General features: G+C 43.9%; 1 protein-coding gene across 1 annotated transcript; it reads right to left on the bottom strand.

Annotated features, from left to right (window-relative positions):
* Positions 1 to 16,298: 16,298 nt before the first annotated feature.
* Positions 16,299 to 23,472, bottom strand: ODC1 (ornithine decarboxylase 1). The gene is made up of 12 exons (XM_033938404.1): positions 23,315 to 23,472; positions 22,253 to 22,393; positions 22,013 to 22,167; positions 21,423 to 21,596; positions 20,972 to 21,144; positions 20,682 to 20,816; positions 18,995 to 19,076; positions 17,860 to 17,943; positions 17,441 to 17,603; positions 17,241 to 17,356; positions 16,934 to 17,148; positions 16,299 to 16,742 (listed from the first exon to the last, which is right to left on the bottom strand). Exons 3-12 carry the CDS (start codon positions 22,112 to 22,114, stop codon positions 16,598 to 16,600), a joined length of 1,389 nt encoding a protein of 462 aa, XP_033794295.1. The 5' UTR covers positions 22,115 to 22,167; positions 22,253 to 22,393; positions 23,315 to 23,472; the 3' UTR covers positions 16,299 to 16,597.
* Between the last annotated feature and the right edge of the window lie 588 nt (positions 23,473 to 24,060).

Below are 24,060 nucleotides of genomic sequence, written 5' to 3' on the forward strand. Positions count from 1 at the left end.
GCAGAAATTGACCGCATCATTTAAAACCAATTAAAAGGTGATTAACAACAACAAAAAAGCTGCCACTAAACGGCCTCAACCGACCAGCGCCTACCTCCTTGGCGGTTAGTGGCGCATAGTGACAACAAAGCCCAGATGGGGCATGGTTAGGGGCAACACCGGCTTCAATATGCACCGCTGGCAGTGATTCTCACATGTCCCAAGGTGCCGGAAATATAGGCCTGTGAAACCCTGGCCTACATGTCCGGCATCTAGAGTCCCATCCAGCTGCGACTCTGCCTGTCGGTGATTGACATGCAGCAGGTGCCTGAATCAGTCTCTTTGTGAATTTTGGGTGAGTGATGTCATGCACATACTATGCACGTGCAGGCATTTTAGTTTTGCAGACATGTACTGAATTATAATTGGTATGAAAAGCCCTGAGGAAATCCGATGCGAAAGGTAAAATGGGCCCCATTGGCTATACCAGCTACATCTGAAGATAAGTGAATTATTGTTTAAAAGGAACAATTTATAAATATAAAATAATAATAAACAGTAAAAAAATTGCATAAAATATTGAGGGGGTTTCAGGACTAATGAATGAGAAGTGGATAAAAGGGGACTAGTTGGTAAGTTGCACCTTTACTCTCTCGAGGAACGAAGAGAGAGGGGTGACATGATAGAGAGGCTCAAATACGTCACTGGCCGTATTCCTTACAGGCCCTACGGCAACAAGAGGGCATCCGCTAAAAATCAGGGGCAGGACATTCCATAGTGACAATAGGAAGTACTTCTTCACCGAAAGGGTGGTTGACCGTTGGAATGATCTTCCACTTCAAGTAGTTGAGGCCAGTAACGTGACTGACTTTAACAACAAATGGGATCAACATTTGGGCTCACTTCAAAGAACTTAGAGGGGAGGGTTATTTGAGTGGGCAGACTTGTTGTCCTCACTCATATAACCCTGCCATAGACCAAAGCAAAGAATTCATTCAGTCTTTCCGCTATGGCCTTATCCTCCCTGAGCACCCCTTTTGCTCCTTGATCATCCAAAGGTCCCACAGATTCCCTCACAGGTTTTCTGCTTCTGATGTACCTAAAAAGCACAGTTACTTACCGTAACAGGTGTTATCCAGGGACAGCAGACAGCTATTCTCACATATGGGTGACATCATCGACGGAGCCCCGATGCGGAAGCCTCACAAGCAGACTTGCTTGTAGAAACTAGAAGTTTCGAGTCAGCTGCACCACGCATGCGCAAGTGCCTTCCCGCCCAGCACAGGGCGCGTTCTCAGTTCAGATAGCTAGCAGAGAAGCCAACCAGGGGAGGTGGGTGGGTTGTGAAAATAGCTGCCTACTGTCCCTGGATAACACCTGCTACGGTAACTATGCTTTATCCCAGGACAAGTAGGCAGCCTATTCTCACATATGGGTGACCTCCAAGCTAACCAGAATGGGATGGTGGGAGTGTTGGCAAATTAGGAGAATAAATTTTGTAATACTGTCTGGCCAAAATGGCCATCCCGTCTGGAGAAAACATCCAGACAATACTGAGAAGTGAAAGTATGAACCGAGGACCAAGTAGCAGCCTTGCAAATTTCCTCAATAGGTGTAGATCTGAAGAAAGCTACTGAAGCTGCCATTGTTCTGACCTTATGGGCTGTGACTCTACTCTGTAGGGGTAATCCAGCCTGGGCATAGTAGGAGATACAAAGCAGCCATTCAGTTGGAGATGGTACGCTTAGAGATAGGATGTCCCAACTTATTTGGATCGAAGGAGACAAAAAGTTGAGGAGCAGTTCTGTGTGGTTTGGTACGTTCCAAATAGAAGGCCAAAGCACATTTACAGTCCAGACTATGAAGAGCTGATTCTCCAGGATGAGAATGAAGCTTTGGAAAGAACACTGGAAGAATAATGGATTGGTTGAGATGAAATTCCAAAACCACTTTAGGTAGGAATTTAGGATGAGTACGGAGAACCACCTTGTCATGATGGAACACAGTGAAAGGTGGATCAGCAACTAAAGCTTGCAGCTCACTGACTCTTCGAGCAATGAGGGCAATGAGAAACACCACTTTCCAAGTGAGATACTTCAGATGAGCTGTAGACATTGGTTCAAATGGAGGCTTCATCAATTGAGTAAGAACAACATTGAGGTCCCAAACCACTGAAGGTAGTTTTGAGAGGAAGTTTGACATTGAAAAGTCCTTTCATAAATCTGGAAACCACCGGATGAAGACTACCTGATCTTGAAGATGTTGAAAAGCTTTGAAAGCCTTGAAAATCGCTCTGAGTTCCAACAGATTGATGTGACAGACGATCCATACTGGTCCAGTGGCCTTGAGTACGGAGACCATCGAGATGAGCGCCCCAAGTGTAGGTCGAGGAATCTGTTGTGAGGACCTTCTGATGAGGGGGCGTTGGAAACAGCAAGCCTCTGGAGAGATTGGGAGAGAGCATCCACCAGCGGAGAGACTGTCTCAATGAAGGAGTGACTGCAATGTGTCGAGAAAATGGGTCACAAACCTGCATCCACTGAGATGCCAGGGTCCACTGAGGAATTCTGAGGTGAAGTCTGGCAAAAGGAGTCACGTGTACTGTGGAGGCCATATGACCCAGGAGTACCATCATGTGTCTCACTGATATGGAGGAGCGGGAAGACACTGTGTGACAAGAGTTGAAGGAGGACTTCCAGATGTTGTTGCAGAAGGAATGCTCTGAGTTGGATAGTATCCAGAACAGCTTCGATGAATTGTAGATTCTGAGAGGGTTGAAGTTGGGATTTGGGAAAGTTGATTTTGAATCCCAAACGCTGTAGGAACCATGTGGTCTGTTGGGTCGCTATAATAACCCCTTGAGATGTTGAATCTTTGATGAGCCAGTCGTCCAGGTAGGGAAATACCTGAAGACCATGGTTTCTGAGAGTTGCGGCTACCACTACCAGGCACTTGGTGAACACTCTGGGAGATGAAGCCAGGCCAAAGGGCAGCACTGTGTATTGATAATGCAGATTCCCCACCCAAAATCTGAGATATTGGCGTTAGGCCGGAGGAATGGGAAAGCACAGTTACTTACCGTAACAGGTGTTATCCAGGGACAGCAGGCAGATATTCTTGACTGATGGGTGATGGCACCGACGGAGCCCCGGTACGGACAATTTTAGAGTGATTGCACTCTAAGAACTTGGAAAGTTCTAGCAGGCCGCACCGCACACGCGCGAGTGCCTTCCCGCCCGATGGAGGCGCGCGGTCCCCAGTTAGGATAAGCCAGCTAAGAAGCCAACCAGGGGAGGTGGGTGGGACGCAAGAATATCTGCCTGCTGTCCCTGGATAACACCTGTTACGGTAAGTAACTGTGCTTTATCCCAGGACAAGCAGGCAGCATATTCTTGACTGATGTGTGACCTCCAAGCTAACAAAAAGAGGGATGGAGGGAAGGATGGCCATTAAGAAAACAAATTTTGTAAAACAGATTGGCCGAAGTGTCCATCCCGTCTGGAGAAAGTATCCAGACAATAATGAGATGTAAAAGTATGAACTGAGGACCAAGTAGCAGCCTTGCAGATTTCCTCAATAGGAGTGGAACGGAGGAAAGCTACAGATGCTGCCATAGCTCGAACTTTATGGGCCGTGACAGAACCTTCCAGTGATAGTCCGGTCTGAGCATAACAGAATGAAATGCACGCTGCCAGCCAATTAGACAACGTACGTTTAGAAACAGGACGCCCCAATTTATTCGGATCAAAGGATAGAAAGAGTTGGGGAGATGATCTGTGGGGCTTAGTACGCTCTAAATAGTAAGCTAGAGCCCGCTTACAGTCCAAAGTGTGCAGAGCCTGTTCTCCAGAATGAGTGAGGTTTTGGAAAGAAGACAGGCAGAACAATGGATTGGTTGAGATGGAATTCAGAGACAACCTTAGGGAGAAACTTTGGATGTGTACGCAGAACCACCTTGTCATGATGAAAGACTGTAAAAGGTGGATCAGAAACTAGTGCGTGGAGCTCACTGACCCTCCTGGCAGAGGTGAGAGCAATAAGGAAGAGAACCTTCCAAGTGAGAAACTTGAAAGAAGCCGTGGCCAAAGGTTCAAACGGAGGCTTCATTAAGGCGGAGAGAACCACATTAAGATCCCAGATTACAGAGGGAGGTTTAAGAGGTGGTTTCACATTAAAAAGACCTTGCATGAATCTGAAGACCAAGGGATGAGCTGAAAGGAGTTTTCCATGGACTGATTCATGAAAAGCAGCAATAGCACTGAGGTGGACTCTGATGGAGGTAGACTTGAGACCAGAGTCAGACAAAGAAAGAAGATAATCCAACAAAGTCTCCACTGCCAGGGAAGTTGGATTATGATGATGGATAAGACACCAGGAAGAAAATCGGGTCCATTTCTGATGGTAGCACTGCAAAGTGGCCGGTTTTCTAGAAGCATCCAGAATGGAACGAACTGGCTGAGACAGAAGAGAATCATGTGAAGTCAGCCCGAGAGATACCAAGCTGTCAGGTGCAGAGACTGGAGGTTGGGATGCAGAAGGGTCTCCTGATGCTGCGTAAGCAGAGAAGGAAACAGTGGAAGAAGAATAGGTTCCCTGGAACTGAGCTGAAGTAGAAGGGAGAACCAATGTTGCCTGGGCCACCGTGGAGCAATCAGAATCATGGTGGCTCGTTCCCTCTTGATCTTAAACAAGGTTCGTAACATGAGAGGCAGAGGAGGGAAAGCATAGAGGAACAGATTGGACCAATCCAGAAGAAATGCATCTGCTGCCAGACGTTGAGGAGTGTAGAGTCTGGAGCAGAAGAGGGGCAGCTGGTGATTGTGAGGAGCTGCAAAAAGGTCTATCTGAGGAGTGCCCCACTGAGTGAAGATGGACTGTAGAGTCAAAGGATCGAGTGTCCACTCGTGAGGTTGGAGAATTCTGCTGAGTTTGTCCGCTAAAGAATTCTGCTCTCCCTGAATGTAGATAGCCTTCAGGAACAATTGGTGATCTGTGGCCCAAGCCGAAATCCTCTGGGCTTCCTGGCACAAGAGGCGAGAGCCTGTCCCACCCTGTTTGTTGATGTAGTACATTGCCACTTGATTGTCTGTGCAAAGCAGAAGGACCTGAGGAAAGAGATGTTGGAAGGCCTTGAGGGCATAAAACATCGCTCTGAGTTCCAGGAAATTGATGTGATGCTTCATTTCCTGGGCTGTCCAAAGGCCTTGAGTTTGGAACTCGTTCAAATGAGCTCCCCAGGCATAAGGGGAGGCATCGGTGGTGATGACAAGTTGATGAGGAGGTAGATGGAACAGAAGACCTCTGGAGAGATTTGAGGATATCAACCACCATTGTAGAGACTGACGCAGAGATGATGTCACAGATATGTGTCGTGAGCAAGGATCCGTCGCTTGGGACCACTGAGTAGCTAGGGTCCATTGAGGAGTGCACAGGTGAAGACGTGCAAAGGGTGTGACATGGACTGTAGAGGCCATGTGACCCAAGAGTATCATCATGTGTTTGGCAGAGATGGAACGTTGTGGAAGTACCTGCTGACATAGAGATTGAAGAGTTTGAAGACGGTTGGACGGCAGGAACGCTCTCATCAGGACTGTGTCCAGCACCGCTCCAATGAATTGAAGTCTCTGAGTGGGGATGAGATGAGATTTGGGTAGATTGATTTCGAACCCCAGAAGTCGAAGAAATAGGATGGTTTGGTTGGTGGCCTGGAGTACTGTCTGAGAAGAATTGGCCTTTATCAACCAATCGTCCAGGTAAGGAAACACCTGAAGGTGGTGAGAGCGTAGAAAAGCAGCTACCACAATCAGACATTTGGTGAACACTCTTGGAGAGGAGGCAAGACCGAAGGGTAGCACCTTGTATTGGTAATGACGATGGTTGATCATGAAGCGGAGATACTGTCTGGAGGCCAGATTGACCTGAATGTGAGTATATGCTTCTTTGAGATCTAGGGAGCATAGCCAGTCGCCGTGATTGAGAAGAGGATAAAGAGTGGCTAGAGAAAGCATCCTGAATTTCTCTGTGACCAAACATTTGTTGAGATCGCGAAGATCTAGGATGGGTCTGAGATCTCCTGTTTTTTTGGGGACCAGAAAATAACGGGAGTAGAATCCCTGCCCCTTTTGATCTAGAGGAACTTCCTCTATGGCGTTCAGAAGAAGGAGGGATTGAACCTCTTGAAGAAGGAGGGAAGACTGAGGAGTGTTCAAAGCAGACTCTCTTGGCAGACTTTGGGCAGGAAGAGTCTGGAAATTGAGAGAGTAGCCGTGTCGGATGATGTTGAGGACCCACTGATCCGAGGTGATGAGTTCCCAACGGCTTATGAAATGAGTAAGGCGTCCTCCTATGGGCTGTGGGAGGTGGACAGAAGGAGGAAGACTGGCTACGTCCTGGAGAACCAAGTCAAAAGGGTTGAGTGGATTTTTGTGAAGGAGGAGGTTTCACTTGTTGTTGCTGCTGTGCAGGTCTAGCAGCCTGCCGTTGCTGTTGCCTCTGATGCCTGGGTTGTTGCTGGGCCTGTGGTAAAGGACGAGCCACAAATCTACGTTGATAGGCCGACTGCTGGCGAAAAGGCCTGGTAGGTGGGGTCTTTTTCTTTGTCTTAAGGAGAGTGTCCCATCGAGTCTCATGAGCTGAGAGTTTTTGAGTAGTGGAGTCCATGGATTCTCCAAACAGCTCATCCCCTAAGCAAGGTGCATTGGCCAGTCGATCTTGGTGATTGACGTCGAGTTCTGAAACTCTAAGCCATGCCAGCCTCCGCATGGCCACCGACATAGCCGTGGCCCTAGAGGTCAGCTCAAATGTGTCATAGATTGATCTGACCATGAACTTGCGCAGTTGTAAGAGCGATGCAGAAGTCTGGCGAAAGGCAGATCTCTTATGATCAAGGAGGTATTTCTCAAAAGATGACAAAGTCTGAATGAGATGCTTGAGGTAGAATGAAAAATGGAAAGCATAGTTCCCTGATCTGTTTGCTAGCATCGCATTTTGATACAACCTCTTGCCAAACTTATCCATAGCCTTACATTCTCTGCCAGGAGGGACAGAAGCGTACACACTAGCCCCCGTGGATTTCTTTAGAGTGGATTCCACCAACAATGATTCATGAGGGAGTTGTGGTTTGTCAAAGCCCGGAATAGGTATGACCTTATATAAGGAGTCCAGTTTGCGGGGAGCTCCTGGGATGGTCAAGGGTGTCTCCAGATTTTTGTAAAAAGTCTCTCGCAAAATATCATGGAGAGGCAGTTTGAAAAATTCCCTTGGAGGCTGGTCAAAGTCCAGTGCATCGAGAAATGCCTTGGACTTTTTGGATTCAGCCTCCAAGGGAATAGAGAGTCACACATCTCTTTGAGAAAAGAGGTAAAAGAAGTTGCATCAGGTTTAGAGGACGGATCTAAAACAGAAGGATCCTCTTCCCCTGATGAACACTCTCCCTCTGAGAGAAGAGGGTCCTCCGAATCGCCCCACAGATCAGGGTCCCTTACTTGAAAACTGCGATCCCGGGATTCCGGTGTGGAGGGTTCTAGGTGTCGAGTTTTATGCATCGACTTCCCAGACCTCTGAAACGGTACCGGGAGATATTATAGGCTGTGTCGGCGCTGAACTTTGAACAGCCTGGTGTAAGGATCTCGGTTCCGGCGCTAAGACCGGCATAGATACCGAGGAAGTAGTATGCATCGGTACCGACAAGGTGGATGCCGATAAAGGAGGCTGCTCCACTGCCGGTACCGGAGGCTCAGACCGGACCGGGACTGGAAGGCTCGATGTCAAAAGAGCAGGTAACAGCTGCTGTAGTTGTTCTTTGAGCTGTACCTGCAGGACGGCGGCAATGCGCTCGTCCAGTGAAGGCACCGGTACCGCTTTTTTCTTTTGCGGTACCTTAGGTGCCACTCTACACTCCGAAGAGGAACCCGATGTCGAGGGGCTTACCTCAATCGGAGCGGAGCGCTTCCGTGGGCGCCTCGATGCCGGCAGGATTGGGCGCGCTGCCACTGAGACCGGAGGGCGCTCCAGCGGGGAAGGCTTCTTAGCCGGCTTACCTGATGAGTGCGACACCAGCGCGGTGTCGACGAGACAGGTGCCGACTGCGTCGGGGTCGAAGTGGGGACCGGTGCCGCTGAATCCGACATCTCGGTACCAAACAATAATCGCTGTTGGATTTGGCGATTTTTTAAAGTTCTCTTTTTAAAAGTGGCACAGCGGGTGCAGGTGGACGCTTGATGGTCAGGACCAAGACACTGCAGACACCAGTTGTGCGGGTCTGTGAGTGAAATTGGTCGAGCACACCGCTGGCACTTCTTAAACCCGGGTTGAGGGGGCATGAAGGTAAAAACGGCTTCTGCCAAATCGAAGGCCGAGGCCTTGATAGTGGCAACAGGCCCCGCCGGGGCGAAACTGAAAAAATGAGAGAAAAAAACAAATTTTTATTTTTTTTTTAAAGAAAAGAAAATAAAGAAAATGAAGGACAAAAAATTTCCTTCAGGGTTTACGCGAGCGGGAAGCACAAAAAAAGTCTTACAACAGCCGTTGAAAGAAACGCGTCTTCTTAGCTCCGCGGAAACTAAGAAACTGGGGACCGCGCGCCTCCATCAGGCGGGAAGGCACTCGCGCGTGCGCGGTGTGGCCTGCTAGAACTTTCCAAGTTCTTAGAGTGCAATCACTCCAAAATTGTCCGTACCGGGGCTCCGTCGGTGCCGTCACCCATCAGTCAAGAATATGCTGCCTGCTTGTCCTGGGATAATATGAGTATAAGCCTCCTTGAGATCCAGAGAGCATAACCAGTCGTTCTGCTCGAGAAGGGGATAAAGGGATGCCAGGGACAACATGCAAAATTTTTCTTTGACCAAAAATTTGTCGAGATCCCTGAGATCTAGAATGGGTCGTAGATAACACGTCTTCTTCGGAACAAGGAAGTAATGAGAGTAAAACCCCCTGTTATGCTGTTCCAAAGGAACTGGTTCGATGGCACGGAGACGAAGCAGCGCTTGAGCTTCCTGAATGACGGTCTGGGATGGACTGGAAGGATACTCTCTTGGAGGAAGCTCTGGTGGAACCTGAATGAAATGAAGAGTATCCTTCCCTGATGATTGACAGCACCCAGAGGTCGGATGCGATTGTCTCCCATCAGTGATAAAAATGATGGAGACGACCTCCAATAGGGGGAAGATAGTTCAGAGACAGAACGGTGGAGGTTATGCTCTGTTTTAACAATCAAAAAGGCAGCATAGCCTTAGGTGCAGCAGAAGGTTGAAATTTCTGTTGCTTCTGATTCTGCTGTTTCTTGGGAGGGCGAGTGTAAGGAGCCGCTCTCAGAGCAAAACGCCTTTGGTAAATAGGAAGAGGGCGTGCAGGCTTGGCAGGGGCTGGCTTTGGTGTAAGTCTTGTGTGTGAAAAACAATCAGGTGCTTAACTGACTCTCAGATGCCTGCTCGGCTTCATCGGGGGTCAAAATCTGCAATGAAAAATCATGATATACAGTGCATTATTAGAAAAGACCAAATGAAAATTTAAAACACCTTAAAAATGTCTTAAAATAGTAATAACTATATCGCATTCGGGTGAAACACTTACTGTGCCAGTTCACTCTGTTAAAGAGGCAAAAAATGGCGCTGGCAGTCGGCAGCGCATGCGCTTTTAAGCAGTTGTCAAACTTTTGGCGAAACAGGTCCCCGTAGGGTTTCCTGCAAACTGCAATGCTTTCACTCTAAAGTCAAGATAAGTGTGATTTTTGAGTTTCACTGGCACATTTAATTTATTTAGTTTAAGTTTATTTGAGCACCAATTGCTTCTGCTTAGACTGTACTCAATGAATGATACCTCTCCTGCTGACCGGGAAAAGAAATCTTTGATGATTCACCCGAGCAGGCATCTGAGAGTCAGTTAAGCACCTGATTGTTTTTCACACACAAGTCTTTGTTAAGGTCTGACAATAGAAACAAAGGAATTTTCATGCTCAATTTCTTGGTGGCTGCCTCAATAGATTCATTTTAGAGGTCATTGCCTGCACAAGGAATATTAGCCAAGCAGTCCTGAAGATTAGGATCCATGTAAATGGTATGAAGCCAGGCAAGGCGGCGAATTGCTAAAGAACAAGCAGCCGCCCTGGCAGACAACTCAAAGGCATCATAAGAAGACTGAAGTAGATGTAATCTGAGTTGTGATAGAGAAGCTATGACTTCTTGAAAATCAAAGTGCTTTTGAATATCTAAACTGAGAAATTTAGGGAAAAGAGCAATGAGGAACTCAAAATAAGTAATAAAATGGAAATTGTAATTAAGGACTTTAGAGGACATCATGGCATTTTGATAGATGAGACGTCTGAATTTGTCCATAGTTTTCCCTTCCCTTCCATGAGGAACAGTAGCATAAACCTTGGAAGGATGGGACCTTTTCAAGGATGACTCCACAAGTAGGGATTGGTGAGATAACTGTGAATTCTCAAATCCTTTGCAATATCTGGAGTCTAATTTGCCTGGAACAGCTGGAATTGCTTAAGGAGTCTCCAGGCATCTGGTAAAAGTCTGAGACAAAAACTTATGAAGAGGAAGCTTAAGTGACTCTGCCAGAGGTTGAGGAAGATGCATGATTTTGAGATACTCCTTAGAGTATTTGGAACCAGCATCCAATTGAAGGTCCAAGTCAATGGCCTCTGACGAAGAAAAGAGGAGAAAAATAGCTGATCCACCAATGCCTTGCCTCGAGAAGGACTCGAGGTCGTCGAGGCAGCCTGGGTCGAAGATGAAGCTTCAGCAGGAAAAAAAGCATCAAAAGAATAAGGAGACTTGGACGAAGCAATCGAAACCGCTGAGTCCTCGAGGTGTGTAAGTGGATACCTCGATCGAGGAGTCGGTGGTCTAGTAGAACTGGAAGGTGGAAATCAAGGAAGGCCTCGATTGTCAGTGAGAATGGTGCTTGGAAGCAGATCTCGAAGATCGAGGAGACTTTGCTCCGGAGATGGAAGCAGTCGATGCCACCAATGAATGGATAGGACTGGAAGCTGTGGATTGAAGCTCCAGAGGCTTGATGGAGGAACCTCGATGCACTCCCAAAGACTCTGCTCCTTGTATGGAGTGTGAGGATTCCTGTCGAGGCACTTGCAAAGAATCTGTTCCTTCCTTCACGTGCATAGATGCCAGACCAGACACTTGCAGAGACTCTGCTCCCTTCATAGAGTGTGTAGGCTCAGACTGAGGCATAGGAAGAGGCTCGACCTCACGGGAATCTGCAGAATGCCCAGGCTGGATTAGAGTAACAAGCTTCGGTCCCATATTAGTGAGGAACTGAATGAATTGCTTCTCTAACATGGTCTGGAAAGAAGTCGATAAGGATGGATCTGCGTCTGAAACTGGACCACCTGCTTTGGCTGAAGGTTCCAGAGGCAGTGGAAATGTGTTTCGACTTGGAAGTCTTAGGCACCTTAAGCATCACCGCTGGAACTTTCTGCTGAGCTATCTGACCCGAGGATACAGGGGAAGATACAGCAGACGATGTCGAGGAAAGAGCCGCTGCAAACGAAGAAGGTCTGATGAGGCTCGAAGTCGAAGCAGTGGAGGCAGGAGGACCCTCGGTCGAAGGTGAGACAGAGGTCGGCTTCAAAGTCGATGAAGTGGTCGAATCCATCCCGAAGAGCTTCTCCACTGAAAGTAGACGGCGTTTAAGGGCTCGAGGTTTAATAATAGCACAGCGCTCACATGACTTCGGGTGATGGTCTGGCCCAAGGCACTTGAGGCACCAACTGTGTGGGTCCGTGAGAGAAATCGCATGTTGACACTAGCTACACACTTCTTGAAGCCTGTTGCTGGCCAGGAACTAGGAGGAAAAATAGCCGCCGCAAAGTCAAAGCCCCTGGGCTGTGGCCAAACGGCCTGCCCCGGCAGCCGAACAAAAGAAATAAAAAAATTTTTTTAAACTAGAAATAAAGCGATTCATGAAGAAAAAGAACACAAACCGCGGTGAGAGAAGGCACGAAGTAAGTTGAACGCAGAGTCAGAGGGACTTCTCGGCTCCACGGAAAACTGAGAACTGAGGAGACGGGCCCTGTGCTGGGCGGGAAGGCACTTGCGCATGCGCGGTGCGGCTGACTCAAAACTTCTAGTTTCTACAAGCAAATCTGCTTGCGAGGCTTCCGCAACGGGGCTCCTTCGATAATGTCATCCATATGTGAGAATAGGCTGCCTGCTTGTCCTGGGATAAAAATTGCTATGAGCTTTTGTCTCTTTTGCAAGTTTCTCTTCATATTTTCTTAGCTGTCTTTATCAATGCTTTGCATCTAACTGGACCCCATGTGTCCCTCCAACAATCGCCCTATCTGCCTCCTCCCCTTCTTATCCAAGTTACTTGAATGTGCTGTGCTGTTCACCGCTGTTGCCTGGACTTCCTCTCATCTAATGCTGTTCTAGAACTGCTTCAGTCAGGCTTTCGCCTGCTGCATTCCACGGAAACTGCCCTTACTAAAGTTTCCAATTACCTGTTCTTGGTCAGATCAAAGGCCTCTACTCCCACAGTTTCCAGTATCACCTGGCTGATGGCTCCTAGATCTACCTCTCTGCACCACATATCTTTACTGAAATCCAGACCAGTCTCAGCCTGCCTGTCTGACATTACCACCTGGATATCTCACAGCCATCTAAACTTGAATATGGCTAAAATAGAGTTGCTCATCTTCCTGCCTAAACCCACCTCTCTGCTTCCCTTGTTCTCTGTCACTGTGGACAACTCTCATCCTTCCAGTTTTGTCTGCTTGTAATCTCAGGGTCATCTTTGACTCCTCTCCTTCACTGCCCAGATACAACATATGGCTAAAACCTGCTGCTTATTCCTCTATATCAGGGGTGTCAAAGTCCCTCCTCGAGGGCCGCAATCCAGTCGGATTTTCAGGATTTCCCCAATGAATATGTATGAGATCTATTTGCATGCACTGCTTTCATTGTATGCTAATAATCTCATGAATATTCATTGGGGAAATCGTGAAAACTTGACTGGATTGTGACCCTGGAGGGACTTTGACATCCCTGCTCTATATTATTACCAAAATCCAAACCTTCCTCTCTAAGCACACTATTAAAACACTTATCCACACCCTGATCAGCTTGTGCTTATACAATTCGCTACTCTCAGGCCTTCCACTTGCCATCTCGCTCCCTTACAATCCATCACGAATTTGACTGCACGACTCATATTCTGGAAGAGCTGCTATAATCACGTTAACCCAATAGTCACTTCACTGACTTCCCATCCGTTTCCGAATACAATTCAAAACTCCTCTTCCTGACTTACAAATGTACTCATTCAGTTACCCCTATCTTTCAGTTATCTTCCTCCCCCCTCCCCTGAGCTCCACTCAGCTGGTATCCCTATGGCAGGCTTTGTCTCTGGCAGTGTTCAAGGCACAGTTAAAAGTCCACCTCTTCGAGAGTGCTTTCGATTCCTAACGTCGCACACCTTGGGTTCTGCATCCCCAACCCTATATGTTATGTCTATCCAAGTTAGATTGTAAGCTCTTCTAAAAAGGGATCATTATTAAATGTCAAAATGTACAATGCTGCGTACACCTGTCAGCGATATATAAGTGATTATTATTAGCAATAAAAATGTGTTATTCCTAATGGCATTTGCTTGCAAAAGTGTCTTTTGCCAATGTTGAATTGTCCAGGAAGGAGTGGATCCAACAATGGAGTTTGCTGATGAAGTTTAACTTGTAGTAGAGAATGACACAGGGACAAATTTTTTCCCATCCCTGCAAGTTCTTTCTGTCCCTGCACCATTTCTGCAAATTCCATCCTCATCTGCATAAGCTTCAAACACTTTAAAATCATAAGTGTTTGAGGCTTGTACGGTTAAGCCAGAGCTTACAAGAATGGGACAGAACAGCGACAAACTCACAGAGATGGTAAGGTAAAATTGAGTTCCAACAGGGACAAATTTGTCTCCGTGTCATTCTCTAACTTGTAGTCCTTTGAAATGAATTTGAAGAACCCAAAGATCTATCCTGCTGGTATGCCACTGATTAGAAAAGTGTAGGAGCCTTCCAGCCATAGGGATAGATTAAAAACAAAGGGGAGGTTTAGCAGATGGAATTGCATGAAAGTAAACTTGAGGAACTGTTATTGTGCAGGGGCATGGTACCGAGAGTGAATTTTTGTTGCTTGGATGAAGTCCCAGAGAACTTTGGGACAAAATGTGCCTTTGTGAAATAGCTTTTCCTTTTGCCAAGATTCATTTGAATGTTTGTGAGCAATTTCCTCATTAGCTTTGGAACTCACTGATGTCTAGGAAATATATTATTTTCATTGCTTATACCTGCATACACTATATGTACCACCAAAACAGGAGCTCTTACCTTCACACAATAGAGGCACAAGAAAAACAGAAAAGGTGACCTGTAATGCTCAATGTCTTTATTTTAATCAAGACATTGAGCATCACAGGTCACCTTTAATGTCTTTCTTGTACACTATATGTAAACCACTGACAGAACCCACAGAAAGGTAGCATATCAAATCCATGACCCTTTGTTTGACTGTTTACCTATAAGTTCAGAACAAAGGGAGAAGGGATGTACCACAAGTTATGTTTGTGCACAGCTTGAGACCTAGAGCCCCTAGCTACCATGTTAAGAAGGTAGGTTATTTTGCAGTGTTTGTGAATTTACTCTCTAGGCTGCAGGGGAAGTTGCCAGCTGAAGGATTACCATGATGTGAACATAATAAAAAACATAAAACCATGATTCACCCCAACTGAAATGAAAAAAACGGTGAACAGTTTAGTTAATCAGTCATATTTTCAAAACTTCAGCAAGAGAATTCAGGCTATATATGAACTTCTGGCATATTCTGCAAATGTTACAACTAAGGGGGAGGGAGATTGTGGCAAGGAGGAAATCCCCACTTATGTTCAGAAATGTCTAATTCTGACTTCTGTGAGCTGAAGAAAAGCTTTGCTGAATTATGTCACTTCAGTGTGCCTGCATTTCCCTATTAAGTCTACAGAGAAGAAAAAGATTAAGACCGATTTTCATAAATCCAAAAAAAAAAAAAAAAAAAAGTTATGAAAGCTTTTGTGAATTCATGAAGATTCCATCCAGGATGGTCATTTGCATAGTCTATTGCTGTAGTAAAGACAAATCACATCAACCAACTAAAGTATGTGCTTAGTTGTACTTCTGACCATAGAAGAAGAGTCACCCAAAGCAGTTTACAATACATTGAATAGTAATCAAGTACTCTTGGGTATTTTCCCTAGTTAAGCAAAATTCATGCTGCATCAAGACCAATGTCATATTCAGAGAAACAGAAGTTGCCTGTAATGAACACTGAAGAGAGAATAGCAGCTCTACACTTTTAGCTGTGTGCTACTAATTTTCATTCTGCCTGCTCTAGATTTACCTCTGATTGCAAGTTGGTATAGTTCTTGAGAAAACTAGCACTGTCCCTAATCTTTAGAGGTTAAAGGAACCCTAGCTATATCAATTGCCATCACCAAACAGGAGTTAAATACAAACATGTCTATACTCCATAAGCCCTGGTGTGTAGATCTTGGGCAACAGGATTCAGTAATAGGGTAGGGTAAATCAATTGTGATGGAAAGGAGTAATTAAGTTATCTGCACACTGGTATATTCATGATCATCGACACCTGTGCACCAATGCTATTTAATCCTTTTAGTTGCTCAATGGACTGAAATCTAGTTTAGCAGCTATTAAGTAGCAAATCATCAATTATAGTGCCTTTAATTTAAGGGGAGGGGGGAAGAGCATCTGGTAAAATATCAACTGTAATATTGATAGATAATATAAATATGAGGTATGGCATGTTGAGTTCTGTGATTGGTTGGACAAGTCACAGCATATATTATATATATGCCCCAACACTTTATTCTAGAAATGAAATTTTTCTGGAAGGTACAAGTTGTGCATTACCGAGTTCTACCAAAAAATGGAAGACTGAATGAACCCAAGTAGAGCCTTTGCTTGCTTGGGAAAGATCTCCCAATTTTAGAAATATAACAGCAGATAAAGGCCAAATGGCCCATCCAGTTTGCCCATCTGCAGCATCCACTATCTCCTCTCCCTAAAAGACTCCAATTTTTGCATCAGATTTAGTTAAAGTTGTTTTTAGTTCCAGATTTTTACAAAGCCCATATTTTGACTTTCTTGGATTATTCAATGTGTTTTGATCAATAGTGACCTGGGGTTGCTAAATAGATTGTCCCTTGCTGCGCCTTAATTTTCTTTAAGGGAAGCAAACAGCAGTCTTTTATTTCATCTTAGAACACAACTGATAAGACATTAGAGGTCTTGAGACAAATTTAAAAAGCAAAAGCATACTGTAAAAAGTTTATTTAAAACCTTAAAATAAAAAAGTCATATCCATGACCATCAACTCTGCCAATACACAAGCTACAAATGCTTGAACGACAGTTGAATAAAACCTGAATAATTTTAAATAAAATCCATACAAAAAAAATGCAGAGTTTCCATAGGAACACAAGTAAAAAGTAACATCCCCCCCATCTCACAGTCATCCACTTTGTTGCACATATATGCTGGCCCTACACTTTGTTGAAAATTCTACAAAATAAGTTAGTGGTCCCAAAAAAAGTTAGAACTTAATATTTTTTTCTATATATTCACACTAGCTGAAGCACAAGTTGCAGTATGTTGTCCAATTCCACTTTCCCAAGCACAAGACAGAGGCACAGTACAGACATCTTGTTCTTCCACTTCAGAACTGATGCCTTGTTCTTTAATCTGCTGCATCAGTTGCCTACAAGAAAAGGAAAGGTAAACATTCATTAACCTGTTAAGAGAGGAAAAGTGTTTACAGTTGCAGAGGTATTATTTACAAGCATTAGAACATATATATCTATTGTATCTTAGCAGCTGTATTTCATATTAAGAGCTTATCAAGTAAGGTACAATACAGAAATGTTTGAAATCTGTCCTACAGTTGCTTACCATGCTGGTCGTGACATCACATAATATATTGTTGGCCTCTGGAATCCATTAAAGGTTGAAGCTGCAGCAACAGTGTAAGCACCCATGTTTTCAAAAAGCAGCCAATCTCCAACATGCAGCTCTGGCAAGTCAAAACGTTCAACTATGCGATCAAGGCCATCACATGTTGGTCCCCAAATACTACTTGAGTATAAGTGCTCATCTTGTTTAGGTTTCTAAAAAAAAAGTTGCATGTGTGTTACACAAATAGTGAATACAATTGTTATGCATAAGAATTCCACATTGAATGTTAAGTCCAAAAAAGTACCTTTTGCAAAATTGGTTTGACGTGCGCATGATCATACAGAATGCAGTTAAATGAACCATATACACCATCATTGACATAATACATAAGGGTTTTATTGTTGATGCTATCCTCTTCATCTAGGAGACAAGAGAAGAATTAGAACCTAGAAAACGGGAACATTTTAATATATTTTTTATATAGTTAAGCATGAGATATCATACCATCAGAGCTACTTTGTTCTTTTGTTACAACTTTCTTTGCAATAATGCTGACTGCCAGGGTGAAAGCTGATGCAACATAGTATCTGCCTGGTTCTGCAATTATTTTCACCCCCAAATCAGAAGGGAAGTATTTATCCAAAGCTGGGTTAATTACACCGGTTATCTGGGAAAAAAAAAAAAAGTTCATGTTAGTACTGGCCTGTTTTAGTACTGTAACCTTGAAGAATAGGGGGGGGGGGGGGGTTTGAAGTTTTTGTTGCCCAGTGATTATCAGGACTAGGAGAAATTTTCAACAATGCATTGTTTTGAAAAGTACCTTCAAGTCCTACAATTCAGTGCAGAGTTAAAGTAAACTGCTTTCAAAAATTTATACAAAACATTTGAGATACTCATGTTAAATTCATAAATTTGTACACTACCTCCTCAAATTTAAGCCTGACATCTTCAGAACCAGGGAAGCCACCGCCAATGTCAAGTAAATACATGTTGAAATTAAGTTCCGCCTAAGAGTAAAGAAAATTTATAAAGCTTGTCCTACTGTACAAAGACATTTAATTTTTCATATACATGACAATTTTATGGAATAGTGACTAATATTTAGACCAACAATCTCTTAAACCACCTCTAGCATCAACACATACAAAGCAGCTCTGTACTACCAAACCCTCGTTAAGGCAGGACAAAAATGTAGAGCATAACCAATGTTTAGCATGAGACCTTAGGTCCACTCCAGACTATTTTGTACCTACTTTGTTTCATTCTTCTTCTTAACAGCTGCACAAACCGAATCTTTAGTCAGCCCTCCCAGGCCTTGCATCTTTCACAAGCATTAATACCAATCACTTAAGAGCCCAAACAAATTTTCAGTTTCAGCATCAAACAGACCGGAAATCCATGTTTTGGCTGAAAATGCAAGTACATTTTCTGCTAAAACTGAACCCACCTTACCCTCTTGATTACTCTTTACACTCTGTGCCTCTTCCCCACCCCCTTAAAAAAAGCCTGTCCCTGTGTTTACTTTTTAAGTCTCCTGGTGATCTAGTGGGTCTTCAGGGCAAGTGATCTCTAGTCACGTGCCCCTACAGGTTCTGCAAACAAAATGGCTACCAGAACCTCTTATAGCAGCCTCAGGAGACTGTGGGAGTTTCCAGAAGCTATTTTGGAATTGGAAGCAGCATACACAGCAGCAATCTCCAGTCTAATCTCAAAATGGCTGCCATGATCTCCCACAGTGTTCATGTAAGGCTTGTTGTAGGAAGTCCCGGCAGCCATTTTGCTGCAGACCCAGCAAGGGAAAGACTAACTGGGGATCACTCTTGCCCTGAAAGCCCGCTAGACCATCAGGAGGCCTGGGAAACATTTGGGTGCCAGCAAGAGTGATTGAAAGGCATGGGACAGACCTCCCCCCCCCCCCAGAGTGATTGTATGAGGAGGGCGGTACAGTTCATTTTTGTCTTCAGCCAAAAAGAATTATAAATTGTTGCTATTTTGGTTTAAACCAAAAATCCCAGTTGGTCTCTACATTCACTTTGCATTCCCAAAATGCTTACTTACCCCCATATCAAAGACACAACGGGCATCAGCAATTGCCTGCACAAATGTTTGAGGATCAGTGCATCCACTGCCAACATGAAAGCTAGACAGGAAAATCAGAAAATTATGATAAATTATCCTGTGTACGTTCACTGCAGGAAAATGGTGTACTATTTTGAACATTACATAACAAATACAAGGCTTGACACCTTTCAAGCAAGATCTGTTAAGATGGTTAATGTATTTCTGACATAGTTTGAGTCAGGACAAAATTTTTTAGACTTTAGCTATATTATACGCTAGCTAATGATACTCCAGGTGGAATTCTGTGCAAAATGTTTAACAAATTCTGAAAGTTTGCTAAATTTAAACAATATTTTTGCTGTTCATCCATATTCCACTTAAAATATTCAAAATAAAAATGGAAAAATGTTCAGATAAAGAGAAAAAAATACATCATGTTGGTTCGTTTCTTTTCTGCTTTCTTATCTGCCAATTCTTCAAGCAGCTGCTGTCCATTTGTCTTCTTTCTTCTATTCCCTTACTATACCTGCCTCTGACCTCTTGACATATTGATCATTCCTTTTTAGCTCTTTTCTGCCTTTCACTCTCTCCTCTAATTTTTAAGCTATCAAGTTTCCATCTTCTCTCCCTTTCCCCATCTCATTCCTTCCTTAATTCTCCATTCCCTTTCTACAATATTCGCCATTACCATATTTCTACCCTCTTTAATAACTTGTGCTATCTCCCAACCAGCCCCTCCCCCCAAAAAAAAACTTCCCCTCACCCTGGGTCCATACTCTCTTCTCCCCACCAGTGCAGCATTCTCTCCCTTCCACTGTCATACTAACATTTATTTCCCTCTGTCCCCATCTCTCCCCACTGCCTTGTGCCCTGGACCAAACATTTCTATCTCCCCAATTCAGCATCTCTCCCTTCCTCCCCCCTCAGTCACCATATATATTTCTTCCTCTATCCCTACCCTCCAATATTTCTTCCTTCTCCATGCTTCTCTCCCCCTCCATGTCATTTGCAGAACACAAGTTAATAAACCATATGCAGGGTTTCTCCCTTTCTTATCCCTCTCCACTTTGTTGAATTTCTCCCCTTCCTCTCCTACCATATGCAGTTATCTTTCCTTCCTTTCCTCCCCCACTGACAACTCTCGTTACATCTCTCCTTTCCTCTCCTCCAACCTATGTCCAACACTTTTCTCTCACCCCAAGGCATTGTTTTAATGGGTCCTGGCAGCAGTAGCGATTCCCACATGCTGCCTGCCACTAACCTGGAGGCCCCCTAGAAGAAGAGACTATCTTAGCAGCAGGGAGGGTATGGGAATTGCTACCACAACCCACTGAAGCAATGCCTTAGGAAGAAACATTGTTAAGGAAGAAAATTCTATGCAATTCTGCGTCAAGCAGCTGTGCAGAATTCCGACGGGATTATGAAGAATATGTCCAAGCAAAACATAAGAAAAGATTTGCGTCTTGGCGAGTAATCTGCAGTAGCAAATTTCAGAAGTTAGAAAACTTCAGAGCTTCTGAAGCAACTGTCTACGGAAAATAGGAACTAGTGAAGTGCTACAGCCAAGTAATTCTATCTACAAGTATAACCAAATATAGTATGAACACAAACTACCACTGTTGAGGTTTGCCTAAAAAGTTACTACCAGGGATTTCATTAAGTAGTAAATAAAGTTATTACTGACCTCACACCAACAACATCAACATTCAGCTCTCTTGCTCGCTCAAGAAGAACTCTGCTTGTTTTGAGAGTAGCCCCAAATTTAACACTCAGGCGACAAATTGCCTTAGAATCATCTGTTGCAATACGTAAAACCAGCCTAAATGAGGGAAAAAGGGAAAGAAAACAGTTATGCAATCAGTTCTCCATCCCAAATCAACAAACCACCATGCTAAAGAAAGCAGTTTACCTTTAAAAAAAAACCAAAAACCACCCCACACAACTGAATGAAGCATGTTAAGGATTAAGACTTACTTAGCATTTGGATGATTCCTTGCAACTTTCATTAATTCTACTTCACTATCAAAAGTCATCATCTGAACTCCATTGTTGGCAGCGTACTTTATCTGAGACACCTGTTTGCAAGGGTTTGCATAAATGATCTTCTCTGGGGGTACCCCAATGCTTTGAACTAGCTGGATTTCAGTCTGAAAATAAAAGGAGTAACAAGTCATGTAAGCTGGGACAAGCAAATGTATCATGAAGACTACATTTTGATATTTAAAAGATATATCAAGACCTCAATTTTAGACCATGAAATTCTCATACCTTAACAAGGCCATGACAAGTCACAGGTATCAGATTACCATGGCACCCAACAGTGTGCTTTGGCACCTAACAGAATTTTTCTAAATATCAAGCTTACTGCTTACCACCATCTCTAGGATCAGTGGCGAAAACTTAATACACAGACTTAAAATCTTACCTTGCTAGCACAGTCAAATCCTGATCCTAAAGCAGCCAGAGTCTTCAGTATTGCTTTGCTATCATTACACTTGACTGCATAAAATGGAGTCACTTGAGGGAGCGCTCTTAGCCATCGCAAATGCTTCTTAAGGATATCCCCAAGGTCAGCCACATAAAAAGCATCTTTATCATCCTGCAATTTAAAAAAAAATTATAACAAATAAAGCATACCGGTGTTAAGACAAGACCTCCAATGTTAACACAATATTTTGATACCGATATATCAGATATCAGAACTAAACCCACTCACTGGATGCCCTATCAGTTTTCCTCATTTTAAGCCTGCCAGGTGACTGGAGAACTACTTCAAAATTGCTAGTTTTTTATGCCACAATTAGATTTAACAAAGTAATGAAGTAGTTTTAGTAGTAAAAGCATGGGCTAAGCCATCTAGAACTCACTGGTTGCTAAACCAGGTTACCCAGAGAAGTAACCCAAAGTAAAATAAATCTTAAAATAACCAAAGTAAAATAAATCTTAAACTGCTAAATTAGAACTGAAGTTAAAAATTAACACTTGATGGACCATAAGGTAAACTCCAACACTTACAGAAAAAGAGGCCTCGTTTATCTTCTGTTCCAGTATATCTCGGGCTGAAAAGCCTTCTTCAATGAAGCTAAACTCAAACTCATCATTAGTGAAGCTGTTCATGGCGCCTTTTATTTCAAATTTAGTCTTCACAATAAATCAAGTCGTGCAACAAACTGCATAAAAGGAAAAGAATGACATTAAAAACACATTGAAAATGAAGACGACACACTCAAAATTAAGGCAAGACACCATACTTACATAGACAAGTACGAGATGGGGGGTTTAAATTTATCTTCAGCTATGTCCCCAAGGTGGCTCACCAGTAAAAGACCCCGGTGAATACAAGGAAAAACCTAAGCCCTCTGAGGAGCCCTTGTATGATATGAAACCGCGAACGTTCTACAAAAAGAACAGAAAGGGTTATAAAACACCTGGCCTACAGAAGTTTCACCAACCTACTCAAAACAGATCTCACAATGCTTGTACAGAACTCTTACAAAGCACAAGTAGGTCACGACAAAAAAAAAAAAAAAAGCAGTGACGTACCACACCGACGGTAGTTCTAACGTCACTCAACCCTTACACGTTTCAGAGCCCGACAGTACAAAATATAACTTAGCCAAAGCCAAGTCTAAGCTAGAGCGTACCCACCCCTCCCCCCAGCGAAGCTCGTCCGCTATTGGGCAGGGGCGGGCGGCTTCTGCACTCCACAAAGGGGCCCAGTCACACTGCGGACCAGCCGCCGCGTGTCAACCTTGGATCCGCCTAGCCCCACCCCCACGACTGACTTAACTGATTATTTCACCAATAGCAACGCATGGCTGAGCCTTACCCCACCCCCCACCAAGGGCGTAAGGAGCCACGCGGTCAACTTGCGTGAGTTTCTTCCAGCTCATGCCGGCAGCTCAAAAGAAAATGTCTACCGCGAATATACGACAGAGATAGCCAACCCCCTCATATACAAAAACAGATAAATCACAAAAATCCCACACCCCACTCACAGAATAAACTAGTACAGTGGAACAAAAGCAGCACCCTCTTCTAAGCGTATTTGTTCTTCGGATACTGAAGTGACCACAAGAACGGTTATGGCCAACAAATGAGCCTTAACATACACAAAGGTGAAGACCCCTTCCAGGATCTTCCATTTCTTCCTAGTATCACACAATCATTTATTTATTTAATAATTTTTACAAGCGATAGACAAGGACCATCCACGAAGACAAGCAAGCCACTTAACGAGCGCCTCGCCGAATCGAAAGATAACCGAAATTATCTCACCACTATCACTAAGCAAAATATATTTTTTTTTAAACTTACCTTAAAAAGCATTTACGAAGCTTGTACCCATTGAAGCACGAAGTGCTAAAAAGAGAGAGATTGCACCCCACACCAAAGAATATACAAACAAATACTGCAACAGCACCCCACAGCCGGCTTAGGAGACACAAAGCCGGAGCGCTTCAACGCACGCGTACTTATAGTGTAGCCACGTTGCTATGGGGACACACCAGCTTAAACCAGCACCGATCGGTTTGCTCCGGGCGTTGGAACCTTCACAGCTGCAGACGAGCAGGTGACGTCAGTGCTCTTGGTTTTACTCGCGCCCTTCCCGTATTTGGCCACTGCGAGAACGTTGCGCAGCTTGGCTTTTGTTTCTTTATTTCAAATACAAAGATTTTCAGCTAAAAATTTTTTTTTTTTTTTAGAAACTTACCTTAAACCAAGGCCTGTTAAGCAATAAAATTGACTAGAAAGTAGTTGGTCCCGGTATTGGGAAGTAACGACTACTTCCGGAAACACGTTTAATTGAAGTTTTAGAAGAAAAAAGTATGAAAAAAAGCTACATCAGCCCATAAATAGCTTTATCTTGACAACATACTAGTTCTAAAGTTGTTTTAATAACCAAGAACTAGTCGGGGGGAAGGGGGGAGGGATGTTCAGATGCTTAACTGAAGATGTTTAGAGAAACAAACTAAACAAATATTCCCTCTAGATATTTATTCTGTCCTTTGGTTCAACAAAAGAAAGTTCAAAGGGAAAAAAGCAAAACCCTTACGTCTATA

Source organism: Geotrypetes seraphini, chromosome 3 (genome assembly GCF_902459505.1).
Source record: "Geotrypetes seraphini chromosome 3, aGeoSer1.1, whole genome shotgun sequence".
NCBI lineage: Eukaryota > Metazoa > Chordata > Amphibia > Gymnophiona > Dermophiidae > Geotrypetes > Geotrypetes seraphini.

Bases quoted from the DNA above. Each gene is read 5' to 3' on its own strand.
- ODC1 (XM_033938404.1), bottom strand. From the start codon at position 22,114: ATGAACAGCTTCACTAATGATGAGTTTGAGTTTAGCTTCATTGAAGAA. The intron at 21,145-21,422 runs GTAAGATTTTAA...TTTTATTTTCAG, and splicing joins GATTTGACTGTGCTAGCAAG to ACTGAAATCCAGCTAGTTCA. The intron at 16,743-16,933 runs GTAAGCAACTGT...CTTTTCTTGTAG, and splicing joins GTGATGTCACGACCAGCATG to GCAACTGATGCAGCAGATTA.